The 15,131-nt window shown below is 37.8% G+C and overlaps 1 protein-coding gene across 11 annotated transcripts in view; it reads left to right on the forward strand.

The window, feature by feature from the left end:
- Window positions 1-15,131, forward strand: part of Pcm1 (pericentriolar material 1) — a 130,425-nt gene that overhangs the window by 53,006 nt on the left and 62,288 nt on the right. For 6 of the 11 annotated variants that reach the window (XM_045141604.1, XM_045141606.1, XM_045141607.1 and 3 more), the window contains 9 exons: window positions 2,663-2,864; window positions 3,538-3,711; window positions 4,365-4,519; window positions 4,633-4,868; window positions 8,275-8,426; window positions 8,553-8,682; window positions 9,803-9,943; window positions 10,481-10,671; window positions 13,994-14,191. In XM_045141604.1, the coding sequence (XP_044997539.1) occupies window positions 2,663-2,864; window positions 3,538-3,711; window positions 4,365-4,519; window positions 4,633-4,868; window positions 8,275-8,426; window positions 8,553-8,682; window positions 9,803-9,943; window positions 10,481-10,671; window positions 13,994-14,191 (1,579 nt within the window). The remainder of the gene's footprint in view (window positions 1-2,662; window positions 2,865-3,537; window positions 3,712-4,364; window positions 4,520-4,632; window positions 4,869-8,274; window positions 8,427-8,552; window positions 8,683-9,802; window positions 9,944-10,480; window positions 10,672-13,993; window positions 14,192-15,131) is intronic. The other 5 variants (XM_045141605.1, XM_045141609.1, XM_045141610.1 and 2 more) reach the window with 1 other exon arrangement.

Raw genomic sequence — 15,131 nt, forward strand, 5'->3', positions numbered from 1 at the left:
ACAGAGGTGGTTCAGCAGTTAAAGGTGCTTGATTGCAAAGCTTGCTGGCCTGGGTTAGATTCCCCAGCTCTCACATAAAGGCAAACACATAAAGTGGTCCATGTGTTTGGAGTTCTATTTGCTGTGGCCAGTGGTCTTAATATGCCCATTCTCTCTCTGTGTCTCTCTCTCTCAAATAACTAAAAATATTTTAAAATATCTTTTTAATATTTAGTTATTTGAAAGAGAAGGAGGAAGAGGGAGATAAAAGAATGGGCACTCTAGAGCCTCTAGCCACTGCAAACAAAACTTGGGACACATGCGCCACCTTGTGCATCTTGCGTACGTAGGTACTGGGGAATTGAACCTGGGTCCTTATGCTTCACAAGCAAGTGCCTCAATCTCTAAGCCATCTCTCCAGCCCAATTTTTAAAAAATTATATATGTATGTATAAAGGTTTTTCAGGGTAAGGTTTCACTGTAGCCCTGGCTGAACTAGAATTTACTATGTTGCCTCAGGGTGGCCTCGAACTCAAAGCAGTCGACCTACATCTCCCTCCTTAGTGCAGGGATTAAAAGTGTGCAACACCATGCCCGGCTTCCAATAAAAGTGTTTTTAAAAATATATGAAAAGTCATCTCAGCCAGCCAAAATTATTATAGGGCTCTGTCATAGGACTACCACTGTCTTTTCTGCTCCACAGATGTTTTATCTAAGAGTTGTTATATTTATGTATGTATGTATGTAGTATTTATTTTGGTGCTGAAGCCTTGACGATGCTAATCATGTGATCTACCACTGAGCCATATCCCTAACCCAGTGTCTTATCTATTTCACATCTCATCTTCATTGCTATCCTAATACCTTCTAAGTATAGTTCCTACTTCCCTGTAATGGGGCTCAGTGCTAGAATTTGAAGTTACTTGGAGCAGCCACATTAGTCATTATTCATTAACAGTGCAGGGCTGGAGAGAGGGCTTAGCGGTTAAGCACTTGCCTGTGAAGCCTAAGGACCCTGGTTCAAGGCTCAAATCCCCAGGACCCACATTAGCCAGATGCACAACGGGGTGCACGCGTCTGGAGTTTGTTTGCAGTGGCTGGAAGCCTTAGCGCACCCATTCTCCCCTCCCTCCCTCCCTCCCTCCCTCCCTCCCTCCCTCTCTCCCTCCCTCCCTCCCTCCCTCCCTCCCTCCCTCCCTCCCTCCCTCCCTCTCTCTCTCTATCTCTCTCTCTCTCTGTCTCTGCCTCTTGCTCTCAAATGAATTAAAAAACATTTAAAAACCAGTCCAGTTATTGTCATAATAAAGGAAGATATGGAAAAAAAAACACCTATGGATTCCTTGTCTCCTTTTTTATTATGTTTTTTGTCTTCAGGCAAGGATTCACATTACTGTCCAAGCTGGCCTCAAATTTGTGATCTTGCCTTATTCACCCCAGTATTGGGATTTCATGAGTTCAGTACCATATCCAACTGAGGGCCTTTATTCTCCACCTATCTTTCATTTCTCTGCCACCCAAAAGAACCTTACTGTTTCTACTCTGAAGAATGCTCTATTTTTCCCCCTTTGAACTCTCCTACTTTCCTCCTTATGTAAAGAATAACCTCAAATGTTATGCATTACAAATAGAGGAAAACAACTAAGAAAAACTTAAAATGTGGAGCCGGGCATGGTGGTGCACACCTTTAATCCCAACACTTGGGAGGCAGAGGTAGGAGAAGGATCACTGTGAGTTCAAGGCCACCCTGAGACTACAGGCTAGATTGAGACCCTACCTCAAAAAAATGAACAAAAAAGCAAACCTTAACATTTAAAAGGTGTTTGTGTATAGCATTGTGGAACATTGTATATACAAAGTAAATATCACTTAGCCTACAACAGAACATTTCACCCCCTAGGAACCAGTGTGAGAGCAGTAGCAAAAGAGAGAATGGTTAATAGACCACTGGAAACCATCTGTAGTAATTGTAGCATTAAAATAAGAGTCAAACGATGATCCCTATGAGAAAGTTAAATGACAATAGATTCGAAGGTAGTAGGAGATTCTTAATCATTAATTGCCCTTGAACACAGATATTTGATATATGTGGACAGAGAAATAATTACAAGTTAGTCTGACTATTGAGGATTAACCATTATCTAATTAGAACATTGTATTGCTGAGTAGTATTTCATGTACTAAAATCAGATTACATGTTTGTCTCCTAGAATAAGAACAGTTCCATCTTAGTAGCCAGATGTAATTCATAAGGCTTTGGATTTGAAAACCTTGCAAAATCTAATGAGGCTACCTTCTAAGAATTGCTTATTTTGTTTTATATGTCATGTGTAGTGGTCCTGCTTAACTAAATCTGGGACTGAATTTATTCTTTCCTGCTATTTTAATTTTTCTAATATATAACATTATTGTCAATTTCTATCTTGTCTCCTTCCCACTTTCTGTGACTATAATGTTAAAAGTACTAGACTCTGAAAGTAAAAATATTATTTCTATGTTTATTTTGATGTGTTTAGTTGTAGAGTTTATTAATAAGTGGCCTGTGTATTTCCTTAAGTTTCTAAATTATAAGTCTTCAAAAACTAAGGTGTGAATTAATTTTACTTTCTAATTGTATATAACCAAGCTATGAATCAGTGTTGCTTCATGTCATGTTTGTTTATGGTATTTATCTTTTCTTTCATAGTTGTACCTTCTTCAACTTCTCCCCAAAGGAGTGGGGATCAGAGAAGTACAACTTCAGCTCCCTCTGCTCCTGTAGGCGTGCCACCAGTTGTCAATGGAGAGTCCAACAGCCTTACTTCATCTCTTCCTTGTCCTACTACTACTCTAGTTTCTCAGAATGAGACTGAAAATGAAGGCCATCTAAATCCAACAGAAAAACTACAGTAATGTTTTTTACAATCGTTGTTCACATAAATTAGAATTAAGTAATGGTGACAAATCAGAGTTTTTTCACCGTGTGTTGAAAATTTAGTTGACAAGTTGTGAGATAAGCATTAAGTTAGCTGTTGGAAGCACTGTGTTTGATATGTGTACTTTTTGAGTTGTCAAAGAAAATTATATCATAACACAGGTAGCTGCTGTAAGCTTGCTTCTCAGATAAAGGATCAAAACTATGACTGCAATGATTTTCAATACCTATATGATAGAGCCCAGGCTCAAGAGTCATATAGCCCTGAAATTATATTGCACAAGACTATCAAGATAGTGCTGTGTCTGGAGTTGGTTAGCAGTGACTAGAACATCCATATTTCCTCCCTCCCTCCCTCCTTCTCTCTCTCTCTCTCTCTCTCTCTCTCTCTCTCTCATAAATGAAGTATTTTTTAAAGTGAATAGTTAAACTAGAATTATTTATCATATGTTTGTCCCTACAAGGAAACTGAGCAAGATTTACTTGCAATTAAACTCAATGCTTTTTGGATACATCCCCTGGATATTTGGCTTAATTTATATTTTGTGCATCAGTGTGTAATATGTGTATGTGTACCAGCTGCTATTATGTGAAAATATGCTGCTTGTTTTGCTTAAAGTGGGTATTAATTTTTGTATTTTTATTAGGAAATTAAATGAAGTTCGAAAGAGATTGAATGAACTAAGAGAATTAGTTCATTATTATGAACAAACATCAGATATGATGACAGATGCTGTCAATGAAAATACAAAAGATGAAGAAACTGAAGAGTCAGAATATGATTCTGAGCATGAAAATTGTGAACCAGTTACTAATATCCGGTAGGAAACCTGGTTTTTCCAGTGCCTTCATCTGAACCTAGTACTTTCAGAGTGGATGAGGGTTACTTCAATTAAGCATTCAGTATTTGCTTTTATTTTAAACTTTTTTCCTTGAAAATCTGCTAATTTGTTCAATGTAAAAGTCATTAATGCCTATAAAGAAAAACAGGGAAGTATTGGGTTTAGTTTAGTAAATTAGCTGTTATGTTGAATGCAGATAAGTTATAAAAGTACCTAATTCAGCATTTTCATACCTCTATATTTTTTTCATTTTTATTATTTTTATTTATTTGAGAGACAGTGGGCATACCAGGGCCTGTAGACACTGTAAACAAACTCCAGGTGCATGTGCCACCTTGTGCATCTGGCTTGTATGGATACTGGTGAATTGAATCTGAGTTCTTAGGCTTTGCACGCAAATGCTTTAACTGCTAAGCCATCTCTCCAGCCCATACCTCTATTTTTTAAGTGTGTTTTGAGTTTTTAATTTTTTTTCATAAATTTCTAAGGACAGCATGGAATAGATAAGGAAAAGCATGAATTTGTTATTCAGAATTGGAATTTAGTTAATAATGTTTTTTGGGTCTGAAGCTACTTTATTTTTGCTCTTAAGTGTTTTTATTTCAAATAACTCAAGTTTTTCTTTCCTTCAGAAATCCACAAGTAGCAGCTACCTGGAATGAAGTAAACAGTACCAGTAACGCACAGTGTGCTTCTAATAATAGAGATGGAAGGGCAGTTAATTCTAATTGCCAAATTAACAACAGATCTGCTGCCAATGTCAGGGCTGTGAACATGCCTTCCCTTGGTATGATTGACTGTAATTACAGATAATTTTACTATGTTATCCTTTTAAAGTGCATTTTCTTTAATAATCAAGTTTATTTTAAATTTGTTGATTTGAATGGTACGTTTTTTTAGCAGACTGTCGATACAATAGAGAAGGAGAACAAGAAATGCGTATAGTGCAAGGTGAAGATGATGAAGAGGAAGAGGAAATAGAAGAAGAGGGAGTGAGTGGAGCTTCAGTATCTAGTCATAGGAGCAGTCTGGTTGATGAGGCACCAGAAGATGCAGAATTTGAACAGAAGATTGGTAGACTTATGGCTGCAAAACAGAAACTTCGACAGCTGCAAGATCTTGTTGCTATGGTGCAGGTAAAGTACTTGTTAAATACTACAGACTTACAAACTTATATTTGTGCATGTGTTTGATAATTATGTTAGTATAATTATACTAATATACATTCCTTTTTCTTCTTTACTTTTCACTTTTCTTTTTTCCTATAATAGTCATTGAACCAAACACCATGCATATGCTAGACAAGCATACTACAAGTGAGCTATATCCCCAGTCCTACTTTCCTTTTTTAAAATGACATATCAATATATCATATCAGTTATACAGAAGGGGTTTCTTTACATTTTTATCAAGTGTATGATATATTTTGATCACGCTCACCATCTTGTTTCCCCTTCTTGCCCTTCTCATGGATGCCCTTCCTCTTACCAACTAGTCCCCCTTATTTCTTATGTGTCCATTTCAAAGGCTTAGTACTTCACATGCTATAGATGGACATTGGCAAACTTTTCCTGTTAAATAAGGGTGAGAATAGTGCTGAGAGTAAAAGTGCATGCCCCATAGTCCTAGGACTTGAGAGGTAAGGACAGGAGGATCCAGGAGTTCATAGTTGCCCTGGCCAGCGGGAGGTTAAACAAGGACATGAGGGGAAAGTAACCTGGATGGGAGACAAGAGACACAAAGAAGGAGACCAAGTCTATATTCTGATCAAGGTCTCAGATTTATTCAGGCAAGCACAAGCTTATATACAGAAAATAAAACTTTCCAGACAGTGCCTACGTGCCTGAAGTCTGCTCCACAAAGCCTCTGTTTCTGAAAACTGTTTGCCAAGGCCATATGATAAGGTCTCTGTGCCCGGAGATCCAAAAACAGCTTCAGGTCTCATGGTCAAAGAGCAGCTACAGCTCCCAACATCTCCTCCCTTCTTTTTATACAAAAGACAGGGAGGCCGGGCGTGGTGGCGCACGCCTTTAATCCCAGCACTCGGGAGGCAGAGGTAGGAGGATCGCTGAGAGTTCGAGGCCACCCTGAGACTACATAGTGAATTCCAGGTCAGCCTGAGCCAGAGTGAGACCCTAACTCGAAAAACCAAAAAAAAAAAAAAAAAAGACAGGGAGACCTGCTATTCAGTGGTGGGCTTTAACCAACTGGGGGAGTATTGACCTGACACCTCCCGTGGGCTGTCATTTTTTTCGACCCACAGTCTTGGCCCTTGTTGGTACCTTTTGGGGAGGGGAGGCAGGGCCTATATGATCATAATAAGTGTGGTACCAACCTCCATGCAAGTCAGGTTTTTCTCTCAGGAAATTCAGAAAGGGACCTTCCCTTGTGGTGCTTTGCCTCGCACCCATGTTGATGCCCATATCATACTTTATTGTGAGCTGATATGCATAGGTCTGAATCCTATGCAGCTCCTAAAGGAGAGGAGTCAAGGACGTATTCTATAGTGCATGGCTTGGACCTCTGCACGAACATTCACAGTAGACTTCATTAGACACTTGAAGAAAATAGGCAGTAGGCATAAGAGAAGCAGAAGACAAACTCCCACAGCTGCAAAGCTGCCTATCCAGGAACTTGAGAGTCCCAACCAGGCAACACAGACTTAATTGCAGTAAGTCATTAGCAGCCTTAGTGGCATCAAAATCAAGATGACTGTTTTGTATAGCTAAAATTTCTGAATGTAAATTAACCAAATCTAACGAAATGTTGTCATGGTGCCAAATTCCTTCCAAGTCCATTTTGACCTTTACCCAATCTTTATAACTAGCATTGTAAGTCTTAGAGGTGATGCAGATCCATTGATAATCTGCATGGCATTCTAATCGAGCTCTAATCTTCATTCCTTGAATTTGCTCTCCTAAATAGGTCATTACATCAAATAAAAATCTATTTATTTTATTTTTTTTTATTTATTTATTTTGAGAGCGACAGACACAGAGAGAAAGACAGATAGAGGGAGAGAGAGAGAATGGGCGCGCCAGGGCTTCCAGCCTCTGCAAACGAACTCCAGATGCGTGCGCCCCCTTGTGCATCTGGCTCACGTGGGACCTGGGGAACCAAGCCTCGAACCGGGGTCCTTAGGCTTCACAGGCAAGCGCTTAACCGCTAAGCCATCTCTCCAGCCCCTATTTTTTCTTCTTACTTCTTGTCTATGGTAACTTGAGTTCCCAAAGCAACAGAAACATTCTTAGCTAGATTATTAACAAAGTGTGCAGTATGAACTTCTTGTGTAAGAGCAACAGCAGCAGTAGTAATAGAAGCTAATAACCCACCCCCAGTAGCCCTCTCCCGCAATCTATCTATCCAGTTGTCTAACTTAAAAACCACCAATCCTAATGATGACTCCCTTTCCCCTGAGAAAGAGGCAAATAAAGCTGAGAGAGAGGCTGAATTGCAGGATGAAGCTACTAAATATCATAACCCTGATTGCCCCCCCCCCCAGACACTCTTGGGTACATGGTCACCACCCTATAATATAGTACCCCCTTCTTCTGCTCCACGTTGGGCACCACTTGCCCTGGCCAGCGGGGTGTTAAACAAGGGCATGAGGGGAAAGTAACCTGGATGGGAGACAAGAGACACAAAGAAGGAGACCAAGTCTATATTCTGATCAAGGTCTCAGATTTATTCAGGCAAGCACAAGCTTATATACAGAAAACAAAACTTTCCAGACAGTGCCTACATGCCTAAAGTCTGCTCCACAAAGCCTCTGTTTCTGAAAACTGTTTGCCAAGGCCATATGATGAGGTCTCTGTGCCCGCAGATCCAAAAACAGCTTCAGTTCTCATGGTCAAAGAGCAGCTACAGCTCCCAACACATAGTCATCCTTAGCTGTGTGGTGAGTTTCATGTCACCCTGGGCTACATGAGTGTCTTAAAAAAATAAAAATAAATGAAAGTGAAGTAGGTATTTTGTCTTTATGAGTCATGTTTCTTTTACAACTTAGTAGTGCTAAAGCAGTGGTAAATACAGTGAAAACCTGAACATGATTGTATACCAGTATAGATTTATGTATAAAACCAGATTTTAAAAAATATTCATTTACCATTTATTTGAGAGAAAGAACAGGTGTGCTAGGGCATCCTGCTGCTGCAAACTTGGTGTATGTACCATTCTGTGTCTGGCTTTACGTGGACATTGGGGAATTGAACCTGGGCTTCCAGGCTTTGCAAGCAAGAACTTTGAACCACTGAGCCATGTCCCAGCCCCTAGATTGTTGTTTTGCTGATAACATTGGCCTTATGTCATGTAGATACCATAATATCTAAAGAGGTAGTTACTAAACAGACTGAAGAGGTGTTAATTGACTATGGGATTTTTTTGTTTCCTTTTCTTATCATTACTAGAGAATGGACTTCTGTTTTCTATAAAAATTCTTTATTATCTGTTTTGTGTTATGTAAATTTTATAGCCTAGTATACTAAGGTAAGACTTGGGTAATGCCCCTTGATAGATCATTTTCATATAATTGTGCTGTTGTAGGATGATGATGCAGCTCAAGCTGTTATCTCTGCCAGTACATCAAATCCAGATGATTTCTACCCAGCAGAAGATGATGCCAAACAAAATTCAAATAACACAAGAGAAACTCCCAATAAAACACAGAAAGATACTGGAGTAAATGAAAAGGCAAGGTACAGTAAGCTTTCATAATGAACATGTAGTACTTGGCTAGCTACATAGTGTGTTATATTTTGCTTACTACTACTATCATACTTTATTGGAGCCTATAAATAAATATACTATCAATTGAATTATAGAGAGAAATTTTACGAGGCTAAACTACAGCAGCAACAGAGAGAACTAAAACAATTGCAGGAAGAAAGAAAGAAGCTGATTGAAATTCAAGACAAAATTCAGGCATTGCAAAAGGCATGTCCTGACTTACAGGTAATCATGAAATTTATTTCTTTGAATTTTTCTGAAAAATATTTAAAACCTAAGATCAGCTTAAAGTAGTCTTTCTCTTACCAACACAGAGGTAACAGACTAACTTTTTGATTGATGAAATAGTTGAACCAATGAACTGGACTGGGAATATGCATCTATACTATTCACAGGATAACAGAAAGAATTGAAAGATTATTTCTATTTCTTGTATAGCTCTAGGTAACCATTGGTTCAGAATTTGAGTACTTAAAATATTTATTATTTATCTTTATTTATTTGATTTTTTGAGGTAGAGCCCTACTTTAGCCCAAGCTGACCTGGAAAATATGCCTGCCTCCCTAGTGCTGGTATTAAAGGTGTCTGCCACCACACCTGGCCAGTAAGGCCTTTTTAAGCCAAAAGTTATCTATAGAAAATAATTATGTATATTTTCAATACTAAATGTATATGCTTCTGCTGATTAATATTCTGTAACATAGTCTTTGAGATAAAACAGGAGACAGATAATTTTGGCCATGTCAAGCTAATAAGGAAATGGAATAATGATTCTTTTCTGAGAGTTTCCCAAAATTCATTGATTAGCTTTATTCTTTGATTTCATTTCCCTTGTAAAGAGAAATACATCAAATGATACACTTCTAATAAACCACTTTCTAATCCCATAGCTTTTTTCCCTTTTTAAAAAATTCTTTTATCATTTGTCCTCAATCTAATTAATGTCCAGAGGAATCTGTGGCAAGAGTGTGTTGTGTATAAAACGCTTGATTCTTTGCCTTTAATCTCAGCACTCGGGAGGCTGAGGTAGGAGGATCACCATCAGTTCGAGGCCACCCTGAGGCTATGTGGTGAAATCTAGGTCAGCCTGAGCTAGAGTGAGATGTTACCTCAAAAAATAAAAAAGAAAATTAAAAAAACTTGATTCTTATTACCTAGCGGTAATAGATTGCTCCTGAGTAGTAACTTTTTATCACCTGTAGCCTGCTCTCTTTAGGTAATGATAGTAATTGAGTTCTGGTAATAGTAGATTAAATAGCCCCAGTGCTCTAGAGAAATAAAATAATTGCTTTTATGAAATCAGCTGCTTACCCTTGTAGTAATTTTTGCTTATTCTTATTTTCAGCTATCAGCCACTAGTGTGGGTAGTTGTCCAACAAAAAAATATCTACCTGTTGTTACATCAACCCCAACTGCTAATGAAAATGAGCCCAGTACAAGCAAATCTGCTTTTGAGCCTGAAGATTCTTCGGTAGTAGATAATGAGGTATGATACAGTATATTCTGTTGTTTCTGAATTGATCTTAATTCACATTTTTAGAAGGGAAATTAAAAAATCTGTAAAGCTTTTGAGAGGTTGGGGAATACTGGGGATTGAAACTCAGGCCTTGCACCTACTTGACAAGTCCTCTGTGTGTAATTCATTTCCAGTGTACTTTGTTTCTTTTAGTTGGGTTAAATAAAGAATTGTTTCCAAAATAGAATTATACTGGGATTATTTCAGAATAGTTATGCTCTTTATTAGCAACAAATGCCAATCATTTTAGTTGGACCTATTCTTTTTCATTTTGTGGAATATATCGGAGATTTGCCCAAATTGTTCATGAAGTGTATTTGAGTGCTTCTCATTTTCATTATAAATAACATCATAACTTTTTCTTAACACTAAAATGGTACTTTTAATCTTTATGAATATATTAGAATAAAAATAGGATATTGTTGCACTGACAGTATTTTATAAGCTGTTATTCTTTAAGGCTACAGCAAATCCATATATTTACTTGCTTCACTTTTAAAATAATAGTTGTGGTCAGACATGCGAAGACATGAAATGTTAAGGGAAGAGCTGCGACAGAGAAGAAAGCAGCTGGAAGCTCTAATGGCTGAACATCAGAGGAGACAAGGTCTAGCTGAGACCACATCTCCAGTGGCTGTATCTTTGAGAAGTGATGGGTCTGAGAATCTGTGTACTCCTCAACAAAGTAGAACAGAAAAGTAAGAGAGTTTTTTAAATCATTTTTTAAAGACACCATTTATTTCAAACTTGCAGGCAAGGCAGCCTGATTTTTCTGTACACCACAGCACAAATCAGCTATTTCACACATGTTTTCAATGTGTTACTAAGTTTAACTGAATCCAACCAGCTACAAGTTATTATAATGTCAGCTTTCTTTCCTATTCTTTTCAGTTACTGTTCTTTGATCAAATGGTGATACAGATTTTCTAGTATCTATAATCCTTGTTTTTCTTGGGTTCTAAGCTCATAAAATGAAAAATGTATTTTGTAGTGCTTTTCTGTCAGACCATAAACAAACACTTTTTTAAAAAATTATTTTTTGAGTTCTGGACATACTTAGTACGTGAATAACGTATGTTGGTACCATCCTTTCCCTCATTACTGCCCCTTATCCAAAGGGGCCTTCCTCATTGGGGATGCAGGTCATCCCCATGGGAATTGTGAGTCATGTATTGTTGGGGCAGCAGTCAGTTGTGGGAGAAAGGCAGTACCTCTGTGCATAATGTCCCAACTTGTGGCTCTAACAATCTTTCTGCCCTCTCTTCCGCAAAATTCCCTGAACCATGTTGGGTGCATTTTAAGTCAGCTTCAATGATGGGCTCTTAGGAGCCTCTGGATCTCTACTTTGGTAGGTGTTGAGTGTCCTCAGTGTTTTATCTATTTCACCCTTGTGCTGATATCAGGTTCACTGAGAAAGCAGCACTCTTGTTCATTTCTCCAGTTCCTCTGTAGTAGTTTCAGCTGGGGCAGGGTTGAAGCACAATGGGTTGTTTATCTCCTCAAATTCCACTCCCATTTGAAAAAGAGAAGCAGATTCTCCAGCAGAGAGTGAAGTCAGCACTGGTTAAATGGGATAATCATTATTTAGAGAGATTTTAATGGATGTAGACTCTTACTCTTTGTAAGGTTCCTGAGGATCATTTTAAAGTTATTCTATAAAACATTTTGATATTAGGATTTAAATCTGAAATTTTCACACTTAGGATTTCTAAAAGAATTGGTAATTTGTAAGATAGTTAGGTATATTATAATATTTACTTTGAAATCCAGATTTGTTGCACTGTTAACCTTTTCATATAATTTCTAGGCTATTGTACCCACTCTCTTCCTCTTTAGAAGAACTTTTCTAGTGTTGGAGTCTTAATATGTATCTTACTTTTGTTCTGATTACTGTGCACCTATTCTATTACAGACTTCAGATAGTTTTGATGTTCATCTGGTTTCAGAATCATTGGTCTCTAGAATCTAGTTTCTTACCTGTGGGTTTCAACCCCTTGTATGTCCACACAACAGTGGAAGTTGTGAAAATTTTTAACAAGTTAAAGGCTTCTGAATACACAGTATCCAAAACTTAATTCAACATCAAATGCATTATCTGAAGTGTTTCTAGCAGTGCCTACCTTTGTTACATTGCATGACTTCACTGCTTCCTTGTAAACACACAACATGCACACTGCATCACAATGCCGCCTCACAGTGCTAATAAACACTGTCTGATTCAGACTCAAGACTGTTGTATGTTTTTGCTGAACATAAAAAGTTATATGCTCCTAATAGAAATGTAACGGTTTAATTATGATAAACTTCTAATACTTTATCACTGTCATCCATCATCATTTGAGTATCAAATATATCTTTGGAATTGTATTGTTAGAATGTTTGATTTTTGTATATACATTCAGACATACTACCCTGAATGTGCTTAATCTCATCTGATCTCAGATGCCTAGCTGGGTTGAGCCTGGTTAGTACTTAAATGAGGCAGTCTTTGATTTTAAAGATTACATTTTGAGTTGCAGTCTTGAGTTTCATAAAAAAAATTTTTGAAATGAATTTTGGGTTGGGATTAGGAAAGACTCAAATAGTTTCTGAAATGGTCTTAAGCATACTTATACCAGTTTGTACTATGTATTTATACAAAACAGCATTCCAAACATCGGCAATGATAAAATCAGAATATATGTTGATCAACTCTAAAAAAAATACTGAGGATACTTTTACAGTAGCAAATATATAGCTAAGATTTAATTCTTCATTTACCTTTTTATTCTTTGCTTTTCAGGGTAGGGTCTCATTCTAGCCTGGGCTGACCTGGAATTCACTATGTAGTTTCAGGGTAGCCTTGAACTCAAGGTGACCTCCTACCTCTGCCTCCCAAGTGCTGGGATTAAAGGTGTGTGCCACCACACCCAGTTAATTCTTCATTTTAAAATGAACAAACACATTAGCTCATTAATGCGTAAATTTGCTTTCACCTTTAATAAATGGTAAAACTATATTTACAACAAAGAATTGTTGTAAAATAAATTTTTTATGAATTGTCAGTAAATGCTGTAGTTGTATACCTGTTTTATACCTTTATTTAACCAGTCCCTTATTTTCTTGGATGAAAAGGAAGAGGTCACAAGTGGAAACAGCCCTTTTCTTGAGTTGCATCTTCTAATAGTATCAGCCAATAGATACGATAGCTAGTTAAGATAAATTTTAAGTTTTGAAGTGCTTTCAGTTATAGCAACAACATTTTAAGTACTTAGTAGCCCTGTGTATTAAGCATCTTATTACATAGCTCAACACTGATGTAGAGATCCCACTTAAGGAAAAGTTTAAAAAAGGTTTAGTTGGGCCGGAGTGATGGCTTAGTGGTTAATGTGCTTGCCTGTGAAGCCTAAGGACTTATGTCCAACTCTCCAGCCACACAGTGACAGAAGCCTGCAAGGTTGCACGTGCTCACAAGGGGGGATACACACATCTGGATTTCAATTTGCAGTGGCTGGAGGCCCTGGAACACCAATTCTTCCAATTCTTTCTTGTCTTTCACTTGAAGAAAAAATACAAAGGCCAGTATGTTGGATTTGCCTCAAAAAAAAAAGTTTAGTTTAAGAAAAAAGTTCTAGAAGATGTGATTGTTATTTTAATTTATTTGAAGAGTTATTTTGTGTAAGGCAAACTAAATATTCTTCGTGTTTGTTTTGTTTTTCAAGGCAAGGTCTCACTCTAGCCTACGCTGTCCTGGGATTCACTATGTAATCTCAAGGTGGCCTCAAACTCATGGCAGTCCACCTACCTCTGCCTCCCAAATGCTGGGATTAAAGGCATGTGCCACTGTGCCCAGCTTTAAATATTCTTTATAACAGCAATAGGAAATTAACATTCATAAAGTCACTGTAATTGGGTGAAGCTTCATATACTCATGTGGATGTGTCTGTGTGTTTGTTTGCTCCAGACTCTCACACATTGCTGGATTTGAAAATATTTAGCTTATTTTCATAATGATACTTTTTAATGTCTCTTAATCATTAGAACAATGGCAACTTGGGGCGGTTCTACTCAGTGTGCACTTGATGAAGAAGGAAATGAAGATGGTTATCTTTCTGAAGGAGTTCGGACAGATGAAGAAGAGGAAGAAGAGCAAGATGCCAGTTCCAATGATAACTTTCCAATGTATCCTCCTAACAGTATGAATCATAATGCCTATAGGGTAAAGGAAACTAAAAATAGGTTAGTCTTATTTTAATATTTTGCTTGATTTTAAGTTTCTCAGGTAATTTTGACACCAAGGAGGCCTATAATTCATATCGACTAACCAAGTGTCCTGAAATCAAATTGATGTATGGCATTAGCTACTCAAAGTTAGTGCAGACTTCACAAATGAAGGGGCTCACTGCCACAAGAGAATGCCTTGTCTTTTAATCCAGGTACCCACTGTAACTACACTTTTTATAACTTGGCTATAAGTATGAGCTTTCCCACAGTACCTCTTTAGGTTTAATAATTGGCTATAACTCCACCTAGAAAACAATCTTAACTTCTATTTACTAATTTGTTTTATTCAACTAAGGTGTTTAAAGTGAAAGGTACAATACTCAGTGTATAGAGTGAGGGATTGTTGTGTGCCCCTGTTCCTGTACTGTGTTTGGTAACCAACTTGGAAGTGCTCCAAAGTCATTATTTAAAGGCTTTTTAATGAAAGTTTCATTATATATATAGACATGACTGATTAAATCATGGGTAATTGGACCCAATTTCTGATCCTTTTCCCTTTCTGGATGTCAGGGTGACTGTGAAAGTTAGAACCCTCTAAGAATGACCTGATTGGTTTTTCTGTTGACCACTCCTTTCATCCTGAGCACTTTATAAGACTCACGTCTATAGTATAAACTCAGATACGATTGAGAAAGGGCTGGGATTGAATAGTAAAAGATACTGTGGGCTGAATAGATGGTTAAGGTTCTTCCCTGAAAAGTCAAAGCCTGAGGACCCAAGTTTGATCCCCAGTACCCCTTGTAAACTCAGATGCACAAGGTGGCACATGCAGTTGGAATTCTTTCGCAGTGGGTAGAAACCCTGATACATCCATTCATTCTCTCTCCCCCCTCCGTCTTCCTCTCCTTCTCCCTCCCTCTCCCTTCCCTTCTCCCTTCCTCCCTCATTCATAAAT

This window comes from Jaculus jaculus, chromosome 1 (assembly GCF_020740685.1).
Source record: "Jaculus jaculus isolate mJacJac1 chromosome 1, mJacJac1.mat.Y.cur, whole genome shotgun sequence".
In the NCBI taxonomy this organism is placed as follows: Eukaryota; Metazoa; Chordata; class Mammalia; order Rodentia; family Dipodidae; genus Jaculus; species Jaculus jaculus.